This window comes from Grus americana, chromosome 11, assembly GCF_028858705.1.
Source record: "Grus americana isolate bGruAme1 chromosome 11, bGruAme1.mat, whole genome shotgun sequence".
NCBI classification, from domain to species: domain Eukaryota; kingdom Metazoa; phylum Chordata; class Aves; order Gruiformes; family Gruidae; genus Grus; species Grus americana.
Genome location: NC_072862.1, coordinates 20,201,127 through 20,225,622, shown reverse-complemented (window position 1 = coordinate 20,225,622; position 24,496 = coordinate 20,201,127). Strand labels below are relative to the sequence as shown.

Genomic DNA, 24,496 nt, shown 5'->3' with positions numbered 1-24,496 from the left:
ACGGTACATTTTGGTACTTGCTGTCTTTGAGAGCGGAAATAATTTCTTAAGACATAGGTAAATGCTTTTTGAAATTATGTTAAATGATTTAAAAGTTTCATAACACTTAAGTTATATCAGATTGATAAGCATAATGTATTTTAGGTAGCTGTGAACTAGTTTACCACTTTGTCCAACCAATATGAATGGTTAAAAATTGGCATATCTTAATTTATATACTCTTCTGGTCTCATCTTGGGCATTTGCCTCTCTTTTGGGAAATGCTAGTGCAGTGTGGTGGGTTGACCCAGGCTGGATACCAGGTACTCCCCAAAGCTGCTCTATCACTCCCCCTCCTCAACTGTACAGGGGAAAGAAAATATAATGAAAGGCTCATGGGTTGAGATAAGGACGGGGAGCGATTATTCACCAATTACCATCATGGGCAAAACAGACTTGACTTGGGAAAATTAACTAATTTATTACCAAGCAAATCAGAGTAATGAGAAAATAATAATAAAAAAAATAAATCTTAAAACCCCTTCCTCCCACCCCTCTGTTCTTTCTGGGCTTAACTTCACTCTGTATTTCTGTACCTCCTCCTGCCCAGTGGTACAGGGGGATGGGGAATGGGGGTTGTGGTCAGTTCATCACATGGTGTCTCTGCTGCTCCTCCCTCCTCAGAGGGAGAACTCCTCACACTCTTCCCCTGCTCCATTGTGGGGTCCCTCCCATGGGAGACAGTCCTCCACCAACTTCTCCAACGTGAGTCCTTCCCACGGGCTGCAGTTCTTCATGAATTGCTCCAGTGTGGGTCTCTCCCATGGGGTGCAGTCCTTCAGGAACAAACTGCTCCAGTGTGGGTCCTCCACAGGTCCTGCCAGCAAACCTGCTTCAGTGTGGACTTCCTACGGGGTCATAGCTTCCTTTGGGCATCCACCTGCTCTGGCATGGGGTTCTCTGTGGGCTGCAGGTGAATATCTGCTTCGCTGTCATCCTCTAGAGGCTGCAGGGGGGCAGCCTGCCTCACCATGGTCTTCTCCATGGGCTGCAGGGGAATCTCTGCTCCTGTGCCTGGAGCACCTCCTCCTCCCCTTCCCTCACTGCCCTTGGTGCCTGCAGAGTTGTTCCTCTCACATGTTCTCACTCCTCTCTTCAGCTGCATTTGCACAGTTTTTTTGGGTTTTTTTTCCCCCTTCGTAAATATGTTATCCCAGAGACACTACCACCATTGCTGATGGGCTCAGCCTCAGCCAGTGATGGGTCCATCTTGGAGCCAGCTGGCATTGGCTCTATTGGACATAGGGGGAACTTCTAGCAGCTTCTCACTGAAGCTACCATGGTAGTGTGCCCCCCCCCCCCCCCCCCAAAAAAAAAAGTAAAGGGGAAAAAAAACCACCCAAAACCCATTGCCATGCAAACTCTGTGCATGCAGGAATTCCTGATGAGATACTTGCTGATGTGAAACTTTCTGGAAGTTTCCACAATGGTTAGAATAGCCAAACTTACATCTTTTGATTTCCTAAGGAAAGGAAACTTTTTGTCACTTATTTCACCCAGTATCTTTCAATTCTCATTGCTGATTATAACTGAGTTTGACACAGGATAAAGGAAAATGTGTAGGTACTTTATATAAACTTGTGAAAAATAGCAGCTGGGTAGAGGAAAGAGTTCCATATAGGTGCTTCAACTGAGGAAAAGACAGTTATAAATTCTTCTTAGAGTAAGCAGCCAGATGGCAAGACGAAACAGAGATGTTGACTAACCCCTTGGCATACTCTTAGCTCTGTAACTTGGCAGCCGAACAGTTGGTAGCTGTGGAAGGCAGCTGTAGGAGAATATTCTGAGGTATTGGTGTTAGGTAGAGACAAGCTGGAACAACCTGAGAGTTGTAAGGCTCAAATCTGTAGGGATCCAGGCTTCTGTAGCTTCCTTGTTCATGGAGTAACTTTGACACAGCAACACTGGGAATGAAGAGATTGGCTTTATCCATCCAATGCAGCTCAGGATACTGTTCACTGCCTTTGCTGCAAGGGCAGGTTGCTGGCTCATGTTCAACTTGTCTACCAGGCCCCTCAGGTCCTTTCACACAAAACTGCTTTCTAGATCATCCAGCATTTACCAATGCATGGGGTTATTCCTCCCTAGGTACAAAACTTTGAATTGCACGAATTCCTGTTGGCCCATTTCTCCAGGCTGTTGAGGTCCCTTGATGGCAGCACAACCCTCTGGTGTATCAGTTGCTCCTTCCACTTTTGTGTCATCAGTGAACTTGCTGAGGGTAATCTGCCCTGTTATCCAAATCATTAATGAAGCTGTTGAACAGAATTGGAGCCAATATTGACCCCTGAGCTACACCACTAGTTACTGGCTTCCAACTAGAATTTGCAAGATTGCCACCCTCTGCTCCCTGCTGTTCAGCCAGTTTTGAATCCACCTCACTGCTGATCCAGCCCATGCTTTATTGTGCTTTTATGATTTTACCACTCTCTTTTTCTTAAGGTCATCCAATGATATCCCAATAGCTGTGCTCTTTCTCTGTCCGTTTGTCCTTTTCCTTTCCTCGACATGTCTGAGCATAATTCCTAAAGGTTTTATGTAAATTGGCAGCTGGGCAGAGGAGGAATACACTTAATACTGGAAAAAGGAAGAAAAATCATTACTTCATGTTCTTTAACTTGTTTAGCAGCAAGAGAAAGCACATAGATGATCTATGAGTTTCATACAGCCGGGTAGTTGGTAGTTATGAACCCATACTTCTAACTTATGGATATATTGCTGTGAAGGAAATATAGGAAATAAAGAAGATACCACATTGGCACTAACATCATTAAGCATATCAGGTGGAATGGGATTTTGTGATGGGAGATTGAGGGTTGCATGGTGGAGGCATCATTACAAAACTGTTCTTCTTTAGGTGTCTTGCAGAACAAACATATCTCAAACTGAAGTGGTTTGGCACTTCAGAATTTTGTTTTTGTTTGTGTGGCTTTTCAATATGGATGTGAAAGAAATCCTGTTTCGTTGAAAGTGTGTTTTGATTTACATGGTATGCACTTGCCATCACTGATGGTGCAAGTAAAAATCATGATTTGATACTATTTTGTATTCTTTAAATTTTCAATATCTTGTTAGATTTGTTGTTATTTGTCTGCTAATGGCGTGCAGCTCCTATGTTATTCTTTGTATTGCTGTGTTTTGAAGTACTGCATTAAGTAGGTCGTTATTGGGGAGAGGCAGGGAGAAGACTCCGACAGATGAGGTTATTTCATCCTTTGGGAAGTTAATGGTGTGGAGCAGGACATAGAACTCAGTCTTTAGAAGTACTCAAATAGTACTTTAGTACTCAAATAGGTTGCTCTGCTTAATCGGTATTTGTGAAGTAACAGTCTGTTATTTATTCTTTAGAATGACTCTTTCTTCTATTGGTAACAATAGGCTGCCATCCTCTGGTGAAATTTGTTAACTGTCTTGTAGGGACCTGACAGATTTTCAGAAGAGAGAAGCCCATTAAAGTTTGGAAAGCTTAGATGGAGTATGTATTAATATTTTTATTAGATGGACATAGTTACTTGTACAGGAATAAGCAGTAAGAGAAGACTCTTAGAAGGATTTATATCAAATCTCTCTTTCTTCCACTTTCCTTTTTCTATAACATCTGCAGAGAATGTAAAGCTGGATTTGATTTCTTCACAGATTTTCTCCCTGTCTGCTGGTACTGAACTCACTTGTTCTGTGGAAAGACCATTGAACACCAGTGTATTATTGTTAGTTAGATATTATTCTGTTCACTTAATTGCTGTCCATATTCAGAAGTCATTGCTGAAACTGTGTAAGGTGCATTTTACATTGTACTGTCTATATGTCATTGTGACATCCACTTGGGGTTATGTTAAAGTATGCCAAAGATACAAGGTGTGTAAATTACTAGTTATTATTACCTACAAATGCTAGCTGAAGAATGATATCTGAAAATAGTGGAGGGTTGTTGAACAAATTTTTTTCTCATAGGTGACAGACATCCTATGAATTTGTGGGACATGATATAGGAAATTACTCTTTTCTCTAAAAATAACTCTTACAGGAGATTGTTGAACTATTTGATACTTACCTGCCTTATGCAAAATTGCCAATGTAGTTTGTCACAGATAAAGTTTTTTGAACTTCAAAGCTAGCTGACTTTGCCTTGAAGATGATGAAAAGTTAAGCAGTTGATAAAATCCTTTAGATGTTATTTATTAAGTGTGAGAGTAGAGGCAGTATCTTCAAAATAGTGTTGCAGTTTCTTCTATGAATGTTACATGTATCCAAGGATGCTGACTGTAGAAAGAGTTTCTCAGTCTGAGCGCATGGCAAAGAGGAAAGAGTAAGAAGGCAACAGAGCTTTTAAGGCCTTGGAAGGATAAGATCAAGACTACATAGCCGCCTACCTCTTAGGACTCTGCTATGTTTTTACAAAGCTTTCCCATTATATTGACTTCAACAGTGGACCTAAAATTTGATGAAACTCTTATGAGAGTACCTGTAAAGAATTCTTAGGTTTAGAAAGTACTAACTGTGCTTTCTAGGGACTAGGACTACTCTGCTAAAGCCATGGCCCAAGGAGTTTCAGACGAGGTCCAAGACTGAGTACGCTTTCTGGAGTCTGTATTAGGATCGTTAACTAGCCTCAGCCATAACTCCTTGCCTTCGGAGACCAAAAAGCCCAGTGGCCATTTTTCTTACATGTGCCTGGCAGTTAGTTGTAGGAACACGGGCAGTTGGAACAAAAGTAAGAGGGATTTTATTTTCTCATGTAGCAACCTACTCACCTGTGGGCATTTGTTATGTTTGGAAATTTTATGCAAAATGCAGTTATTAAGATTTACTGAGAATATAGGTAACTGTTTCCAAGAACAACTTGCTGCTGAGTAGATTTATGAGCAGTGAGTTCGTTGAATTGGGCTGCTTTGGGATAGAGAGGGGTAGGCTAACAAAAGGAAGCAGAAGTTGTTCTACGCATGTTCAGACCTTAGTCCATCTTCTCAAATGTCTTAGTCTTGGCAGATGCAGCGTTCCTCTTGTCCCTTGCATAAGCTTCAATTAGATAAGGAATTGTTTGGTTTCTGTTATGTTTCCTTTTAATCCTTACCACTAAATTAGTGTAGAATAATGTATTACATTACACTGTGAGTTTATTCTTTTAGGTAAGCTGCAGAAATTTGAATCAGCTTTTCTATTTATCTTGTCATTGCTGAATTGGTGTAACTAGTATAGCATGAGTGTTTAAGAATACACTTAAACTAGTGATTCATATAAATGTAAGGATTTTTCTGTTATCAATTCTATTCTTTTTACTAGCTTTGTACTTGCTCGTTGTTGTGCTTTCAACTGAAGAATTGATTGAAGTCCACCTTTATCCCCCTTACTCGAGGTGAAAACTGTTAACTTAAGTGTTCTACAAAGCAGGTAATAGTTTGAAAATTTTCCTTCAGTTTTTCTTTTTTAACCTTCTTTAGGATTGAACTTCTTTTTGCTGTTATGTTGCTATTTGACCACTCTTTTCCACTGGAAGTCCCTCAAATCTTTTTTGGCTCTTGATTACCCTCTGGTCATCTACACATTTTCCTGCCTCATCCTTTATTTGCCTTTCCTCCATCTTTTTGATAGTAAACTTTATAAGCAGTGAGCCTCTTGGGGAACATTAAGGACTTCAGCTTTTTAGCTGTTACTAGATAAGAATGGGGATTTATTTCAAATCTTTATTCTTGGACAGTTAGTTGTTATTGACAAAGTCTTGTGTCTCTGATATGGGGTTATGAGCTGTTTATGGTAGGATAAGATAGGGTAGCCTATCATTAAAGGAAGGTTGATATTTCCTAGAGGGTATGAATGTGCACTTGGGCTATTACCATGAAAGTAGTAGGTGCTTCTGCTTGGGTATGAATGTAGAGATTCTGTGTGATGATGATTTACTCTAGGGTAGATGACTCGTCTGTGTGGTGTGTTATTTATGTAACTAGGCTGTTTCATTCTGAGTTCCTCATTTCTGCCCTTGTTTTTTCCAACATTCTTCCATGCTGCACGTAAATCTTGTAGAGGTGGCTTAAAGAGTTGGCTGTTTCCCTCTGTAGCCTTGTCAGATTTGTTACTGTTGGATTTATTTAAAGTGCAACATATAGAGAGGCTCAGACTGTGTCTTTGCTGAGAATGCAGAGTTGCAGTAAAAGCTGGTATGCATTCCCTGTATCAACTGTATGTTAACAGGTCTGTGTTTCCTATGAGTGTAGTAACTAATTCCCTGGTGGAAACATCTACTGAAGGTATTGCCTTTTTTCCTATATATACATCAAACTTGTCTTCTAGCATCAGCCTACGTTTAGAGATCATAGCTCTTCATGCATGATGACGTAGCTATGGCTAAATAGGTCCATGATATAAACTAGATGAACTGATGAATATATGGTCATTAACTACTGTTTTCAGTACTATCACTGCTTTCCCCATGTTATTTGCTAGGAAATGCACTCCTTCGATGCTTGGTGATCTGCAGATATGTTTTGGGTTTTGTGTTTTGTTTAGTGTTTTGTTTTTATTCTGCCTTAAAGCGTTTGACAGAATTTCTATTTGCAAAAACTATTCTTCAGTAAAAGCCTCCCCTGGAGTCTCTCCCTCTCCTTTCCTTGTGGTTTTGGGTCTCAACAGCACAGTGGTGCCAAAAAAATATTGAATATTGAGACCAAGCAGATGAAAACCATTAGATGTTAGACTTGGTGCTTAGTGTACTTAGGGAGGTGATAGACAGGCTGAGAGATTTGGAATTGCTTGATTTCTATGTAGTATTTTCTTCTGCTACTAGTCCATGTCATTTCCCATAGCTGCTTCAAATAAAGCGTTGAATTTTTAACTGCAGCAGGGATAAATGGTCCACAAGGTACATAGATTTGGAAAAAGGAAGAATAGAGAAAATATCTAGAGAAGAGTCAGAAAGGTGTTTGGTTCTAATCACTGAATGTTTTGACATGACCTATCATGTAATCAAGTATACAAATGCAAATATTTTTTAAGTTTATTTAATTTATTTTGATTCCCAATAGCAAATATACACTAAATAGATATATAAAATATCCATTTTATACAGTACTGTCAGTATTGAGAATTCTGTGTGCTGACCTACGTAAGAAGTCAGGGCAGCTGAGTTCCAGCTATCTGCTTGCATTCAGCAATTTTAAGGTACTTACATTAACGAGGGATTCTTAACCCGTGTGATGTCAAAATATAAAAGAGGAAAAAATTAAATGAAAAATATGTTTACAGTTGTTATAGATAAAGGAAAATGTTTGTGCTGGCCTAAAAGGAGTTTAATAATCATTCCTATTAAGCTTGAAGCATATGATAGGTCTTGAATCCTACCTTTTAATGTTCAGAGTGCATCCGATTATATTGATAGCAAAACATTGAAGGACATTTCCCTCTTAAAGTTGCAAGAAAAAAACAAAAAAAAATTTAAAGGTTTTTTGCGTGTTCTTGATATGAAACCCGCCTTTATCTCACTTAATAGATTATAAAAATATGTTCTAGTTTAGAGACAAAAGACCTCACAATACTGTACCTTTTTATGGTATCTTTGCTGATTACCAAAAATGGCACAAGAAGTTGTCCTTGAAGTCTGATAACTTTTTTGCAACTTTTATTACAAAACTTTTTGGCAGAGGAAAAGGTCCTTACTGTGGAAAAAGACACTTCCACTTGATTTTTAGAATTTATTTGAAAGAAAGAATATGTCAAAACTATGTGATTTAACTAAAGAATTTAACATCTATAATAGGAAACATCAAATACAGTTTCCAGTTCCACTTCCAAGAGTCTTCCGTAAGATATAAAGGCTTTTGTTTAAATTATTCAAATGTAGGTTGAACATTGTCAAATAATACAATGGATCCTACTAACATATTGTTTCTAATTAATTGTCTCTGAAATAGTAAATACTTTGTAAACTGGTTAAATAGTGTAAAATTGGCATTTTCCTGCAAATTTCAAGTATTGTAGAACTGATTTGGACAAGTTGCTTTTTGAAATGACCAACTTCGGTATCAGTTGAGGAAATTTCCAAGTTGCACACTGTTTCTGGCTAAAATGCAACGGAAAGTTGAAGGCTGAACCTCCCAGTACTTTACAGGATTATTGAAGAGGCTTATGCCGCTGTATAATGCTTTCTTCTTTCTTCCTCCTGTTGGGCAGAAATCATTCACTCCCAGTTTTGCAATGTGATTAGAATGAAGGAAGACTACCTGCAGTAATAAGAAACAGTAAAATATAATAGTATGTAAATGGTAAAAATATCTAAGCATTCATTGGCATATAGATAACTGAGGTTTCCTATAAGATCAGTTGGATGCACACCTTAATAGTAACAGGAATTAAAAATTTGTGTTAAATCTTTAAAAAATGTCTCCCTCCTCCCACAGACTCTTCCACCAAAAAAAAAAAAAAAAATTTCTATGGTATTTTGTCAGTATAATTTGACTCTATTCTAATGCAACATTCTCCTAAAATGCAGTTTTATATTCTCTTATAGTAAGAATTATAATGATGCAGTATTATATTCTCCCACTCTTTCAGTGATTTAATATATTTTAAAAAGTAGTCTCTAGAAAAGTTGATATTAGAAGACATTTGTCAGTATGGTTATAGGAACAGATAAGTCTAATGCTAATGTACTTTAATTTTTATTTTTTTTAAAAAAGAGGCTTGTGATAGTAGAGTTTAGAATTTGTTAAGTAAAATAGTGTACATTGACAAAATAATTCTTTTATTTGTGTATCTAATTTTACATTACATTGTAAGTTGACGTTTGGGTTTATATATATATGTAAAAAAATATTTGCCTTTAATTGCAAGTGAAATGAGAAGTGGAAAGAAATATTTCAGAGGTAAAAGCTTTTACCAAATAGCTTATCATGTGCTCTGTCATCTATGCATTTCTTCATGTTTTCCCAAGCTTTGTTCTGCCCTGTATCCTAAGGTATATGTCATCTTATAAAACATTTGATTTTAATTGTTATTCCAGAATTCTGGAAAGAAATGTGTTTTGAAAGCATTTTGTTGCAGAATTTATCTAGTTCTATATACAAATATTAAAATCTTATCTCATCAGTTCAGCCTCATAAATAATTTTCTTTGCATTTAGGGTTTTCAGCATAGGAGTGGAAGAATTTCCACTCTGGCTTTTTAATATGGAAACTATAATAAATCTGTAACAAACTTTCTGAAAACATTTTCTGGGTGTAGCAGGTAGTTTTTTTTTTTTTTTTTTTCCTCTCCTAGGAAACGTTCCTGCTGTTTGATCTTGTTTATTTCTTCAAGTTACGCGTATGATTTCAGGTTTTCCTAGTATGAGAGTCATGTCAAAATATATGTGACAGTTAATTATGCTTTTTAATTATGTCCTAATCAGTATGGCAGTGTGAAAGTCAAACAACTCGTATTTCTATTAAGTTTAGTATATGACCTGCAGATATTTCAGTTGGGGTAATCCAGGAGGAACTTTCTTGAGCTTATTTTTTTCGAGATGGATTTCACGTATACTTGGTATGTTGGCAAAACTTCCATTTTCCACATCTTTGATTTTATTATTCCCAAGGCCTAGCCTAGAAATAGTACACGGAACATTTAATAAAAGATTAATTGAGATTCACAACAGCATTGAGGAGCATACTTTGTTTTTAAAAAAAAAGATTGAAATACACAGAAGTAGACATAGGGGAAAAAAGAACTGGGGAAAGGCGATGAAGTCTTACCTCTGATAGGAAAAAAACCCATCATTGATCTAACAATTTTTTTTTTTTCTTAATTTAATCTCCACTTAAAGGACAGCAGCTAGCCTGATGTGAGCAATTGTCCAGTTTTTCTACTTTTAGTGGCAAGATTTAAATTGTAAATATCAACCAATCTACTTATAAAAGAAATCATGCCCTTTTATCAAGAGGTATAGCTACAAAGTATACTCACAGTAATAACAAATATTGCTCTAATAAATAGCCAGAAAAGAGAGAGTCTTATAAAGAAACAGTTATATATATGGCTTAGTCAAAAACTTTAAAATAGGCAGGACTGCCTTCTTTCCTACTTCCATATTTTCCTTAATTTAGGCCTTAGTTAGATTTTTTGCTGTAAGACTTCAGCCTGTGCTGCTGGGAAGATGATTCAGAAGGTGAAGGCACAGGTCAGTTTGGAGTTGCTCTTTCCACACATCCTGCAATCCCCTTTTTCTTCTTAATTTCTTCAGAAACTGAAGTTGGTATCTAAATGCAGTTTAGTAGTTCCTCTTTGATAATAGTTGCTATTACCAAAGTGAAAATTCAGTGCTGCTCAGCCATATTGTCAGGGTACTTAACTGAGCTTTACAGAAAGAAGTTCCTCCTTTTGTCCTACATCGGTGACCCATTCCTTAGCAACATGCATTCTTTCTTTTTCATCTTTCTTTCCATCACAGTTGGAAATGGTTGTCAAGTTGTTTCCTTTAACAGCTACTGTATTTCTCTCAGGCTAGTGAGATGAATTGATCTTATCTTATAATTTATGAATTTTCCCATACGTTTATAAACAAGTCTCAAATTTCCCTTTTCATGCCATCCTTTTATGTTTTATTTTGGTATGTGTATGGACGGTCTCCTTCCAGTACACTTAGACCTTCTCTGGGATTAAAAAGCCATTATGACTCTCAAATCCTATAAATTTAGTTGCCAGAAAGGCAACTCAAAACTGAAATAGTCTATTCTATTTTAATATTTGGTTTAAGTTTGGTCTTATTTACAGCAGTTCTTACTAAAACACTTAAAATTTTTAGTTCTCTTTTCTCCCATTAGAAAGAGAAATATCAAATCTCAAAGAGAAGATCTCAAAGAGATCCTACCAGGTCTGACCTTTCATCAAATACAAGAATTCTGCATGAGAATTTTACCTTTGAAGATCTTTATACCGGTTAAAATCTTCAAGTTCAATTGCTGTGATCTTATTGTCATCTAAGTGAAGTTCTAGTAGACTGGAGGGCAATTCTGATGAAAACCAAATACACAGTATGAGAAAAATAAGCCAACTTATTTTTATTGGAATATTTATTATATTCCAGGCAGCTTCTTTCCTGTGTTTAGGATGGGGTGAAGAATCTTGGAGGGGGGTTTTCTGCATCAAAGAAATGGCTGTTAGATAAAAGTATGTTACTTTAAAAAAAAAAAAAATCATCAACATTTGGTTAAAACAGTAACTTTTTAAAAAAATACATCCATACGCTAATGTTAAGATTTCAAAGTTCCAAAATTTGATATAATTTTGCTAGCTTTCTTTATATTGTCTCTCATTTACTTTTGGTTAACCTGTCAAAGATGTAAATTGCATGTTATGTGCAATTATCTAACAGTTGGCAGTCAAAATCCTACTCCTGTGGAACCTGTGACAGTTTTTGTAGAAACGTATGATGTAACAATTGCTCTGCTATAGCTCCTAACTTGTTATCTGGGAGGAAAGCTTTCAGAATTCTCTAAGCAAAATGAGCTATTTGGTACGTTCTTTCCCCTGCTGGTACGCAGACTGTTTTCTCATGTTGGTACCAAATAGTCCTAAATCAGAACTGCCAGTGAATGCATCAGGAGATGGAGAATCTTTTTTACAAAATCCTTTTAGTGAGGGCAGAGAAAGATAACTACACTTTTGAATTTCTATATGCTGATCTTATGTTCAGTTTTACTAGCATCTGTCTAGATGGCACCCTGACACCAAACAAGGCCAACCACATATTTCTGTTACTACTATGGCTTAGGGGAGCACTGCTCCCATTGCCATTTGTTGTAACATTACAATACTGAAGGAAGGGGTATGCTTTACAATCTGTCTTTACGCCAGTTGACATGTTTTGGTGTGTGTGCGTTTGGGCTTTTTTCCAGTTTACATTCCAGTTTACAATTCCGACGGGTGCTGCTTGTGTCTGAGTTATGGTATTTAGAAGACTGCTCATCTGTCCATTTTAGATTTTAAGTGCATTTTATAAGTTACATTTTTTAAATCTTTTTGTGTCATTATAACATTTGCAGACAGAAGAGTCTACAAACTTAGTTTCCATTTGCGTAGAATGCGTTCACCATGAAATCCTGTTTGTTTATGTGTGTGGGACCTCATGCTGTGTTGTTTCCTTATAAGAGATTTCTCAATAACAAAGACAAAATCTGAATAATTTTATGTATGGGTTTTTTGTGCTAAGTGACAGGAGATGATATTATGATGACACTAGAAGAATGTCCTTTTTTTGTGTTAGGGACAGTTACCATAGGCAGCCAGATAGTTTCAGATCTTAAAATTATCTGAACAATTGAGGTGAGTTGGTTTTGTTATTGGGGTTTTTTTTAGGGTTGTCTGCTACAGGAATGCTTTTGCATATATATCTGTCTACAAGAACAGATTAAATTTAATAAGAAACAAGTTCTTTATCTGAATGATCCAGAACTAAATATCTTAGGGGCCAACATTTAGTTTCCCTGTAAGTTAATGAATGATATAACATGCAGTGTTATGCTTTGTTTCCTCCCTTTTTCTCTTTGCTACTAGTTTTGAGCAGTTGAAAATCATGAGAATTTGGTTAAATACTATGTTGACCTACAGAAAAAGGAGGCAGAGCGCTGTACTGAGTTCCATCATGCTACTTGTTTGGTCAGTGGTTTGTAAAGTTAGTGTTTTCATTTATTGCTACCTCCAAATCACAAGTTAATTGTTTTATATGAAGGAGTGATTTAATTTTGTAGTATGTTATGTTGAATTTAATTAAAATGTTAAGATGAAATTTTACTTACCAAACCCTATCTAAAGATTTATAAAATGCTGTATTGGGTTTTACCTTAAGGTGGTTATAATGCAGGACATATTTGAGCTATTGAGTCGCTTGAAACATTCAAAACTGAAGTTACAAATTTTGGGGTTTCATTTTAAATGCATGAAGGAAGTGGGAATTCTGTATCCCTTATGACCCAGTTCAAATATCAGGAGGTTTATGCATTCTTCGTAAGGATTTTTGAGACGCTGACGCAAAGTGACATTGTATTATCATTTTCTTCACATCGTTCCTCCTGAGAAGAGTCTCTGGATGACTCCTGACAGAGGAATGGATTGTCTGACAAGGAGAAGGCAGGAGAGGGGGCTGGAGAGCGAGCGTGTGTGCACGTGCATGCACACTTTTGAGATGTAGAATTGGATACTAAGTACAAAAAGAAAAATAAGTTAGGAGGTGGTTTGGTAGTAATGACCAATACAAAACAGAATTTATCAACATTTTAATATTCATGTAGATGGTAATGCATTTTATTTAGGAGTATACTGGTGTAAGTAAAACAGAAAACGTAAAACAAAGCATACCTTTAGGAATTGAAGTTAATTTAGCTTCTGCAATTCTTATGTGATAGATATTTACTCCTTCAAAAGCCCCTGGCTCTATTCCATCATTGTCAAGAGGATTTGCACTCATTTCTGTCCAAGGGGGGAAAAAAGTATTTACGGCATAGGAATTTTGTGTATGTTAGACTAAGTTATAAACAGCTTATTTCATTTTCTTTATGACTTCTGATGTTCTAAGCATTAATTAATATTTGGCATTGATTACCTATTCTGAGGGGTGGAAGTCACAGCTTTCAGTGATTAAAGGCTGTGTAACTTGGCTTGCAGGGTTACCAGAAACTTGACTTATGTAGCAACTTCACACAGAAATTAAAGGAGGAAGTTGCACATTGGGGAAATGTTTGAACAAAAGTTATACATAATATGTTACATTTTTGATAAAGACATTTTTCTTTTCTACTCAGTTGGACTTACCTAAAACATGTAAAGACGTCATTCCTTTAAATGCATCCTTGTGGATTTTCTTAACCTTATTAGCATGAATTCTGAGCTCTGCTAAAGTTTTTGGTAAATTTGTTGGAATCTCAGTTAGCTGGTTATGGGATAAATACAGTCGTCGTAGCTTCTTTGTTGGTTGAAAGGCTTTTGGATGAATCTTGGATATTTTATTGTTGTTCAAAGCCAGTGCCTATGGAATATGGGAAGAGCAATACAAAGAAAATTTCTCTATACAGTGATGTTATGATTGTGAATTTTAAGTCATTAATTTGATACATAATTTAACAATTAAGTATATAAAACATTTCATTTTCCCACCGAACTTTGGCACTTTGTATATACTTTGGGCATTTTACTTGATTGTGAAAAGCAAAAAAGAACCTGGAAGCTGGAACATCAACCAGAAGGTAGAGAAAAAACAATCAGAGCTGACAGGATACCAATGATAATAAGAAGAATTGGCAAAACAATACATTCGTCTTCATATATTTTGTGGGATTGTATGGAGGTTATATTCTTTCTTATTGTTGTTGCTCCTTAATGCAGACAAATTCTCAAAACTCAGAATTTCATCTTTTATTTCAGCATAATGCTGCAAAATAAAAGTCAGGTTTTTAATCTGAATTTCTTAGAAGTTTATTTCTATATACAACTGATATACACACAAATTTATATCTTATTTGCCATAATTTTTCAACTCCTGTGAATTGACATCTCTCTCTTGACTATACAGTACACTAGTCCTTTTTTGGGACACTTTTTTTGTTCTTGGTTACTGTGTGTTATCAGAGAACTTGTACAAGTTACTACAAAATATGAATTGTTTGACATTATTTGTCCTGTCAAATCACACCTCTGCATTTCTGTGTCTAGACTATTAATTTTGTTCCTTTTTTACTTCTTTGAGCTGTTGGTAAGTCATCTGCTCTCTGGAATTGTGGAAAAAAAAGTAGAGCAAAACTGAATTAATCCCTTTTTCCCCAGAAAAAAATGGGGATAACTTAAGGAAATGAACAGGAAATGCTCCTTCCTAATCCAAGTTGCCATCTGTGCCGTTGCTAAGTAGACTAATACTCAGACAAGTTGTGTAAAGTAAACTTTCTTTTTAGTAAAAGATTTTGTTAGACCTTGCCATAAATTAACTGATGAGAAAAATCAAAACAGCTCAGAGTTTTCAGTTATTGCCTAATTAAGTGGTGACTCTAATATATAATGTGGTGATTGCTGATGTATTCCAGTGACTTTCTCAGTTATTGGAGGTTTGTTTCTACAAGATTTTTTTTATACTGAATATAAACCACAGTTAGCGTGCTTACCCATAACTTACTGGTAAGACCATTCTGTACTCAGACACGGGACACTTAAGGGGAATTGGAAACACTTTGTTGCAAATAATGAATTTTTATGGTTCCTATTTTTTCTATGCTAGCTTAACCCATAATAATTAACAAGCCTCTTCAAAAACACTTAGATCTGTAAATTTTCAGTTCTTGCTCAGAAACAAAATGTGACTGAAAAGGATTTGGTTTATATTAGTTTAATGGGTATTTCATGTCTTTCTAATGTGCAATAGAATGTCGTTAATTTGCTATAACTTTTGGAACAGATTTGTCATTTTTACAATGAAAATTTTTAAATTGTCAATATTCGTTGGTACTGGATCTAGAGTGACATCTTATGGAAATAAGTATTCCAAACCAGATTTAATCTTCCTTTCCAGGCCTCTGAGACTCATTAAAGAAAGATATTGTGTACTGTAAATATCTAGATTTATCAGTTGCCAGCAATACTTCTTTTAAAGCCTGGCTCTATGTCCATACTTGAGTGTCTTAAAAAATAGTAGTAAAGCACATGACTCTCTCAGTAATTCAGTGTTGGTCTGTTTTCTGTTCAGGTCGATTGGATTTGTAACATTAGTTTCAGTGGCATATGTGTCAGCTGTATGCTGTGTGCTTTTGAAAATACCCTCAGAAAATATCGTTCTAGTTCTGTGAGATGAAGTTTGTTCTTCTATTTTACAGATAAGCAGATAAAAAAGGAGCACTTGTCTTGCAGCCTTTAAAATGTAGGGAGTATTTCTGTGCACGCTAAGGACTGAATAAATCTTGAGGATCTTTTTGGTGAGATACACATGGTACATTTTCTGGATGTTGCAGAAAGTAGCGTAGTTCTTAAAGCTCAGGGAAATTTGCTTCTTACTAGTCAAATATGCAGGCGTTAGACTTTTTATGGATACTGTTGGAGAAGAAAAATATCATTTGTATTTTAAAAGTATCAAAATATTTCAGATCGCTAAATAAGAATTCAAATTTGGAAAATAGCAAGCTTACGTAAAGTGATGTGAGTCCTTGGAGATCATTTTCCTTGACTTCTTTAATTTTATTGTTTTGAAGATCAATCATACGAGTATCTGGTGGAATGTTTCGAGGTATTGATGTCAAACCTATGAAATAAACAGAAACATTATGTGCCTGTATATAAGTCCAAAGAAATTAACTGCTAAATAGCAAAACACAGTAAGATTGATTATTATTATGATTGGAAGGAAAATAGGAACAGCCATAAAGCAAAGGATAGAAGGGGATATTTGATAATGAGAGGAACTAATTATGTAAGAATGTATGACAAAAAGGCGTGGATAGTTTCAGGAGGAACTGCTTCTACCCCTGACCATGAAGAGCTTGAGTGGAGTGCTCGTTGCAGATTCCTTGCATCTGGGAAATAAGCTGCCTCAGAGTGCAGGTTGGTTGTTTTACAGGGAAACTGCTTCAGTCCCTGGAGAAAGCAGCCCTCAGAGGATCTGGAGCTGTGGCTCTGGATTGAGGAACAGGGCTGTTGTAGTGGCTTTAAGGGATCTCTGCTCAGTGCTTGAATGCTCCTTTCTGCCTCTACACTGCCCTATCCATTGTGTGGGCACCATTGCTTATATAGCCATACCGATAACATCAGGGCTGAGAAATGTATTCTTGGTAAAAGTGGCAAAAGATGGTCTTCCCACTGCCAGTACTTAATTACCAGTTGTATAAATCCCCCAGTCCAGTTCACTGTTCGGTTACAAAACCACGTCAGCTCATGCCATCTGAGATCTCAAATCAGCAGGAGTCTAGCAAGGGATAGTTACCTGCTTTTCAATGGAGACGCTGATGCATCAAATGCTAAATGCTGCTGCAGTTTGTTAACAGTTATTCCATAATTAATAGGCTACAGTCATTTAAAGACGAAGTCTATTAATAGGGTTTTTTTTCTATGTGTGAAATTAAAGTGATTTGCAATCTGTAAACCAGATGCAATAACCATAGATTGTTGCTGTCAGCAAAAGTTTATTTTGATTTCTTAATAATGACACATTTAAAAAAACCCAGCAATTTATGTATTGACTCAGTGTTTCCAAGACATATGAGGAGTCTAGGATCAAGTGTAGGATGGTGGCAGAGCTATGATGAGAATGCACGTCATTGTCACTGTGCTAGTGGCAGGAGCATAGTCCTTTGCCTTGAATCATGGGAAAACTTCAATGAACACTGATTCAAATTGGAGAGATTAATAATGAATTCATATTTAGGGACTAGTATGTATCTGCAACAGTGACGGTAGCAGATTTGCCTTCAGTTAAAATGTTATCAGTGATGCGCACTGTAATGAAAGTTAAGCTGAGCAAATAGTTTGTATCCTATTTATGCGCTGGTGTTAACCTTCCTTGTGGTTTATTTATGGCCTCTTTTTTATTCTTGTCAGTTGTGAATGAAGTACAGAACTTCTTTAGCCATAGTCTTTTTTGAGAGAGGAGACTAATAGCTTGTCTAATGCAAACAGAAAATACAGCAAACTTGTGCTCCTCTATTTGGATATAACTTCATGAAAGTAAATGAAACAGGAGAAAGTGTGATCTAAAATGTAAATATAAGCATTTTTGCATTCTGTGATGTTTTAGTGGATAAAGTATTTATTCAGTTAAATAGTTCTAGAGTTATTTGTTACATATTCTAAATGACTTTCCATTCTATGCTGTTATCAATAGAAGTCATTGCTAATGGAAAGTGGCTATAGCAGTTTGAGTTTTCCAAACTGATGCACATGAACTGGGAAAATATTTATGTTGTAAAAAGTGCTGGACACAAATTTGTTGCTGCATATGAATTAGATATGGTATGCAAACCTAACTGAAAAAATGTCAGCTCCTTTTGAAAATGACTAGTATGTGCAGAACTTGTGGAGCTGTAGAATTCATCTTTTAAAAGGCAAATCCTCCAAAGGAGAGTCCAGTGGAGAACAGACACATAAATTCATTCTTACCTAGGTCAGAGCAATGGACAACTCTCACATAGCACTGGCATCCAAAGGGACATATTGGGAACAGATCAAAAGGAATTAGTGGTATAATTGGTTCAGTGGTTGGAAATAGAGAATTGTCGTCATCGTCATCGTCGTCATCTTCTTCCATATCTTGGAGCATCATATTCTTTAGTGTAAAATATGAGGGACCAATGAGAGATTTGGCAGAGCACAAAGCCAAGAAGAGGAGGAGTGTGTATTCTTTCATATCTTCTTAATCAGGATAACCAGTCTTGAAGAGGAAAGTAAATAAACAAAAAAACCCCAGACACAAGACTCAGTGAATGTGAAACAGCAAATAAACGTATTTACTTCACTTACTGCTACAGTCTGTGGTCTTGAAAAATGGTCTGTTATGAATATTAAGGTTTAATTAGTACATGAAAGATGCAGAAAATTTAAAATCTTCTTTAAAATATATTTATAAAATTATGTGTTCTAATAAATACTATTAAAATAATAATTCATCAGCCATTAATGCCATATAAAGGTTTTTTAGTTGAGTTTAAAAAATAGAATCATCATTTGCTTCAGGCTTTGAAGTGTAATTTTTCTAGCAAATTTTACCAGAACTTGAAATTTGGTTTATTTTATTCCTTCTTAATGAAAAAATCTTTTCAATGGGATACATGGACTTACGTACATTGCTTGTATCTAGAAAATTGGTAAATACTTGATTAGCAGTACATAAAATGCACTCATAAGGATACTCCCTAAACACTTCCAATTAAAAACTTCTTATTCTAACCTGGAAAAATAAGTAAGAGTTTTCAGTCCTGACAACAGCTATTCCCAAATTTCAGACATTTGAGTATTATTGCTATTGACAGAAATTTACCTCTGTATTTTAATGCAAGCACATTTGTACATGACTTGTATTTGATGAGGGCTCTTTTCCCTCACAAGGGCTTGCAGGTTATGGGTCTGTGTCACTTGAAATCAGTAACTTAAATTACATCCAGAAAAAAGCTGGAAACCAATACTTCTATGTGCGTATTTTTTCAATAAACATTTTTTTTCAATCTAGCTTTGTTGTCTTAGGGCCTGTACATGATAGCTAGGCAGCCAGCTATATTCGAAAGGATCTCAAAATGTGCTGCACTTGAATTTAATGCCATAAACCCCATCAGCTTTCTAGATTACCTGTAACTTGAAAGTATCTTTCCTGTGTAATCGAAGGTCCTTCAGTCTGGAAGACAGAAAGATGTTGGATCAGCTAGAGTACCTTCAATGCAGAAACCCCCGTGTCCGATCGCTACATTTCTTTTTTTCTGATGTTATTGAGAAGAATACACAAGTTACAAAGGACTTAAAAAGTAGATTTGTCTTTAGAAAAATCTGACAGATTCTGTCTCATTACAGCTGTTCATTCAATTTCATTCAGCTTCTCTGAGTTGTCATTTTACCAGATTTCTTTTAGCCACACCTGACTGGGAAAACGAGGAGTCCAGTCCTACAGTATAGAGTGTTACCTGAGTAATGATGATCAGCAGGTCAAAACCCTTAGATATTTTCTACATACTCTGGTTTTATTCTAAAGATTATTTTATTGACCAAATACTCCTATAAAATTAGACACAAGGGAAAACAGAAATAGTAAGAATTGCAACTCTGTGAGAAAAGACTGTAAATTCCGCTCTCAGCTCAACATTGTTCCCACCGAAGCCCAATTCTGGGAGTTGTTTGGATCTTACAGCACACTGTGCAAACCAAGAGGGGCTGTTGTAAAGTTTATTATGCATATCCTGTTTATAAAAATGTTTCTATTTAGACTATCATAGACCTCTTTAGGGAAATATTAAATGGATGTCAATTTTTGTTTGATCACCTAATTAAACACTTGCTGATGTGTTTATAGCAGAAAAGTGTCTTTAGGTAGGCATTTTGTCATTGGTCCTCAGTCACAGAAAAAGGAGTACGCTGGTTTGTACAAGGGTGTTGACTTATTTAAAATTCTGAGGTTTTGCTTGTATTTCTTTTTCTGTATGAGGTTGTTTTGATGTTTCTTGTATATGGTTCTTAACAGCATTAAAATGCTGTGTATTGCATACATTGCTACTACTGTAACTGTGTATGTTTCAGAGTGTATAAAAAGAAAAAAGCTGACAGTAGTTAGACTATGTAAAACTCACCCTTTCAAAAAGAATGCAGTGACTCCTCCCCTCCAAATATGTGTCTGAAAACAGAAGTACAATATACTTTGTATCTTGTAGGTATGGATATAACTGTAAGTTTGATCTTTATTGTAATCTTCCAGTTTCAGTAGAGTGTGTATCTTTTACTGATTTAAGTCTCTTAAAAGAATCATAACATATATTTTTCCCATATATTTTCCTTTGTGTTCAAAATAATGTTGTCTTTCAGTGCTCCTAGAAAGATTTTTATAGTTGTACTTGCAATCCTATACAATGTGTTTTCTTGAAAGAGACTTTGAATATAAACAGTGCTTGGAAACAAGATGTGGAACCTGTATTTTTTTGTTTGCAAAGAATTGTGGTCAGGTCTGGCTTGTACACCTTTGGAATATTTGGCACTTTCAATCTTGTATGTCAGCTTCAGCAAAACAATCAAAATGTTGAATACTTTAGTCATACCATTAATTAGGAGATGAGGAGTTTGAAGCCTTTCAGACTTCTGAGTTCTTATTCTTGGGCAAGTGCTTTAATGGATGGGTGTTCACAGATGGACACTCAGGCTGGTCTTCCTCTGGCTGCTTAGGTATTAAGTGACAAAACACTCTGTGCTTTATTCAGCGCTGTTGTACCATTTCTGCATGTAGGGTATCAAGTGTCGTAGCATGTACCATAGAATCATTTTCGCTGGAAAAGACCTTTAAGATCATCGAGTCCAACCATTAATCTAGCACTGCCAAGTCCACCACTAAACCATGTCCCTGTGTGCCACATCTACAAAATACCTCCAGGGATGGTGACTCAACCACTTCCCTGGGCAGCCTGTTCCAGTGCTTGGGACTATTTGTGGTAGGCGCTGGATGTATAGTTTTGTTGTACTTTTTTACGTTTGTTCCTGAAATGTTTTTCTGGATATGGTGCTAGGAAGTTGTATTATGAAACAATTTAAAAATCTGTTTCCACGCTTTCACCTGTAGCAGATGGACTGCATATTTCCTTTCAGGTATTCAAAAAACTAATTATGATTTCAAGCTATGAAAAGGTTGAAGCTATGATTGGAGTACTGGCCGATTTGAATTCTTGAAAAACGTGTTGTTCACAAACAGTGCTAGAAAAGTAGTGCTGTACTGTCACTGACAACACATACTAGTCCTGTGAGTTAAATGTCTTGAAAACAAGTCCCTTTACAGAAGGAAGCCCGAGTTGTGATGATGGGTTTTGTTTTGGTTTTTTTGGGTGTGGGTTGGGTTTTTTTGTTTGTTTGTTTTTGGAAAGACAAAAAGCCCTTGCTTCATTTTTCCATTTTGCCATTAGGAAATCCTTATTGCTAATTGGCTTTGTAGTTAGAGGTGGTAATCAAGCTTGACTCTAGGTTTGCATTGGCCAAAGAACTGCCAAAGAATGGATTCCAAAGAACTGGATTTTATGGAGGCTTTTAATTATTTTTCCTGGCTGGGGTTTTGAGTTTCCCAGTAAACAGATGTTGATATATCTCTGTAGAAGTGCTCTAACCCTGCAGCTCATCTCAAAGAACTTGTACAAACTTTCTGCATGCTTAAACTTCAGGAGTAAGAGAATTAAAAGAAAATTAAAGCCTAAAATCCAAGATCCTAGTGATCTTTCTGGAAATATGTTAATTATTTTATCATGAGAATTTTATGCAATATATTGAATTGTTTCAGAAAGTACAGTTCATGAATGCAGCTGTACTAATGGTCTGCTGCTGCCACTGAGGCTGGTTCTGCTCCCAGGCACGTACTTTCAGTTCTCTCATACCAGCTTTTCTGCTCAGGCTGTTCTCTGAGCTGATTGAACTCACTAAACCAGCATAAAGCTAATGTGACCAAGGGAAAAAAAAAAAACCAACACATTCTTTCTGAGTGAACAAACTGAATCAGTCAGAGAATCAGGGCCAGCACAAAGGAGTGGGTGGAACAGCTTGGTTTAGGGGGGCGGAACGTTGAATGGAAGGAGAAAGGAACAGCCATTCTTGACTTATGCAAGCTGGTAGACAGGCTCAGGTGTTCTGCTGAATAATGCCCTGAACAGATGATTGTTGCTTGGGCAAAGTCTGGCCTTGTCCAGTTTCATTCTTACAGACCAGAACATTGAAGATGAGTTTGAGAAAGAGTGTAGCAAATTCAAGGAGGGCTCATGTACTTCTTCATGACACATTCTTTATAGCAATCCTACTTTTCCTTCAGTACAAAAAGCTTCTGAATAACACCTTTTCACTGGAACACTAGCCAGGCCAAAGTGAACTGAATGTGGAGTTAACATTTTACATGTAGAGATGCTAGAAAGGCTGACTTTCTTTCCTGAAGTATGTAACAATCCTAAAATCACTCTACTAATTGTTTGGGACATACTTATCCTCACTAATGTGGTGATCTTTACCAAAACTCATATTGCCAAGCATCATGTGGAAGATATGAACTTTTTCCACTATTGGTTTAGGATATTTATCATTTATAACTAGTTAAATGCAGGTGATGTCATAGTATCTTAATATGATTAAAACCTTTTATAGATTGTGTGGGAAATTCCCACATAAGTGTGCAGTAGTTCTGTGACATGAAAATTCTAAACATAGATTATGGGAAGAAAAACACTTTCTGTGAGGATAGAAGTTGTTAGTATGGGATGTGTGCATAATGAAAAATTATAGTAATTGAAAAAATCTGGAGTCCTTGGCAGTTGCATGCCAGCCCTGCAGCATGTGGTCTTTGTTGTCTTACCAGTTACGACACTGAAGGAGTTAATAGGTAAAGTTTTAAGACTTAAAAAGACTCTAAATTATATTTAGAAATCACTTCTGTTACCAGTGTATGGAGGTGAATTTCCTATGGCATTGTTTCTGAAAAGGAAATGTTTAAATGATACAGTGGTGGTCTTTACAGAGGCAAAGAAAAATCCCTGTGTTCATTAATAACACAAATCATTGCACTGTGCACAGATTTTGTCCAAAGAAAGGCAAGACCATAGCTGTTTTGAAAGCTATATTTAAAAATAGTTCTGGTTCTATTAGTCATTGTCCCATTCCAGAAATAAAAGGACTTTATGTTTAACTCTTTCTCTACTGATTTACTTAAATTGCTTAAGAAAAACAGGAGGAATTTTTTTGTCATTAAGATTACAGAAGAAATTATTCTGCCTTAAGAAATAGTCCAATATTGAAGTTAGGTAGTATAATAATGAATAGCATGTTTACAAAATCAGTTATGTTTAGAGAGTATTTACTTTGTGTGGAAAACACTGCTTGACTCTTGTGTGTTACTGGATGTCATCTATGAGCATTTTTAGGTTGTAGCTCATCTACAGTTCGCTCTCATGTGTTTTTTAATTACTTTGCTGATACCTACTTTAAAAAAACCCCACCTGAACACCAAATTACAGAAGGTTAACACTGAGCTGTAACTATAAGAACTGCTATAAATGTAGGATAGATTTTCATAGATTGTAGTAACTGAAGAAAATTTTTTTATTGTCAGTTAAGTCTTTCTGACAAGTCTTTAACAGTTGAATAATTGTAGCTTTTTTTTAGCTTTGCAGCTCAGATGTAGTAAATACAGTATTATTTCAGCTGCAAAGTAGATTTTCAAATGTTCCATAAAAAAAGTGGTACCTCTAAATTACCTGATAATATTAATCTGCACTTATAGTGACTGACAATCTGTTGCTTAATTCTTTATTGCTACTTAAATAGAATAGGTATTCAAACTGGACATACCTTGCAAGTTTGATAGTTCTTCCGGAAGCACTGTGATAATCCACCTGAGATCTTTATGTCCAGTTATTTCATATTAAAAATAAATACAGAAAAAGGAAGTTAGATTGAGTTCTGTGAAATGGAAAGTAAATATAAAGAAAAATTCCACTTCCAAACTTCTTGATCCTCCTGGCACCGTGGGTGATACCAGAGTAAAGTGCTGCTTCAGATTAGCCCATCTTAGTACTGACGAATGATATTAAGGCGACTTGTTACCACTCATATGTTTTTCATCACTGCCTGTATTACAGCCAAAACTTCTGGCTTAACTCTAGACGTCTAGTGGAAGACTTTGTAAAACCTGTAGTTTTAATAATAGTTGACATCAGGCCATTGGAAGTACAGTGAAGTCCATTTCAGGTCATTCCTGCTATGGAATCACACTTCTTGTTTAGGATTTCATTAGCCAGTTTTCTTTAAAAAATGT

The 24,496-nt window shown here is 36.1% G+C and overlaps 2 protein-coding genes across 6 annotated transcripts in view; one reads left to right on the top strand and one right to left on the bottom strand.

The window, feature by feature from the left end:
* Window positions 1-24,496, top strand: part of CENPP (centromere protein P) — a 149,956-nt gene that overhangs the window by 56,689 nt on the left and 68,771 nt on the right. The window lies entirely within an intron of this gene.
* Window positions 7,018-24,318, bottom strand: ASPN (asporin). Of its 2 annotated transcripts, XM_054837722.1 has the most exons (10): window positions 24,031-24,295; window positions 20,301-20,344; window positions 19,312-19,357; window positions 18,130-18,400; window positions 16,167-16,279; window positions 13,813-14,026; window positions 13,360-13,470; window positions 10,922-11,015; window positions 9,470-9,608; window positions 7,018-8,249 (listed from the first exon to the last, which is right to left on the bottom strand). In XM_054837722.1, exons 4-10 carry the CDS (start codon window positions 18,374-18,376, stop codon window positions 8,052-8,054), a joined length of 1,116 nt encoding a protein of 371 aa, XP_054693697.1. In that variant the 5' UTR covers window positions 18,377-18,400; window positions 19,312-19,357; window positions 20,301-20,344; window positions 24,031-24,295; the 3' UTR covers window positions 7,018-8,051. The 2 variants fall into 2 exon arrangements, with proteins under 2 accessions (XP_054693697.1, XP_054693698.1); XM_054837723.1 differs by lacking the exon at window positions 20,301-20,344 and having other exon boundaries at window positions 24,031-24,318.

What these genes read in the sequence shown, in the direction of transcription:
- ASPN (XM_054837723.1), bottom strand. Translation starts at nt 18,376, where the DNA reads ATGAAAGAATACACACTCCTCCTCTTCTTGGCTTTGTGCTCTGCCAAA. An exon ending in AAGGACTCACATCACTTTAC is followed by an intron (nt 14,027 to 16,166) that starts GTAAGCTTGCTA and finishes CATATTCCATAG; the next exon opens with GCACTGGCTTTGAACAACAA. An exon ending in CCCAACTGAAATATCTGCAG is followed by an intron (nt 8,250 to 9,469) that starts GTCATATACTAA and finishes TTATTACTGCAG; the next exon opens with GTAGTCTTCCTTCATTCTAA.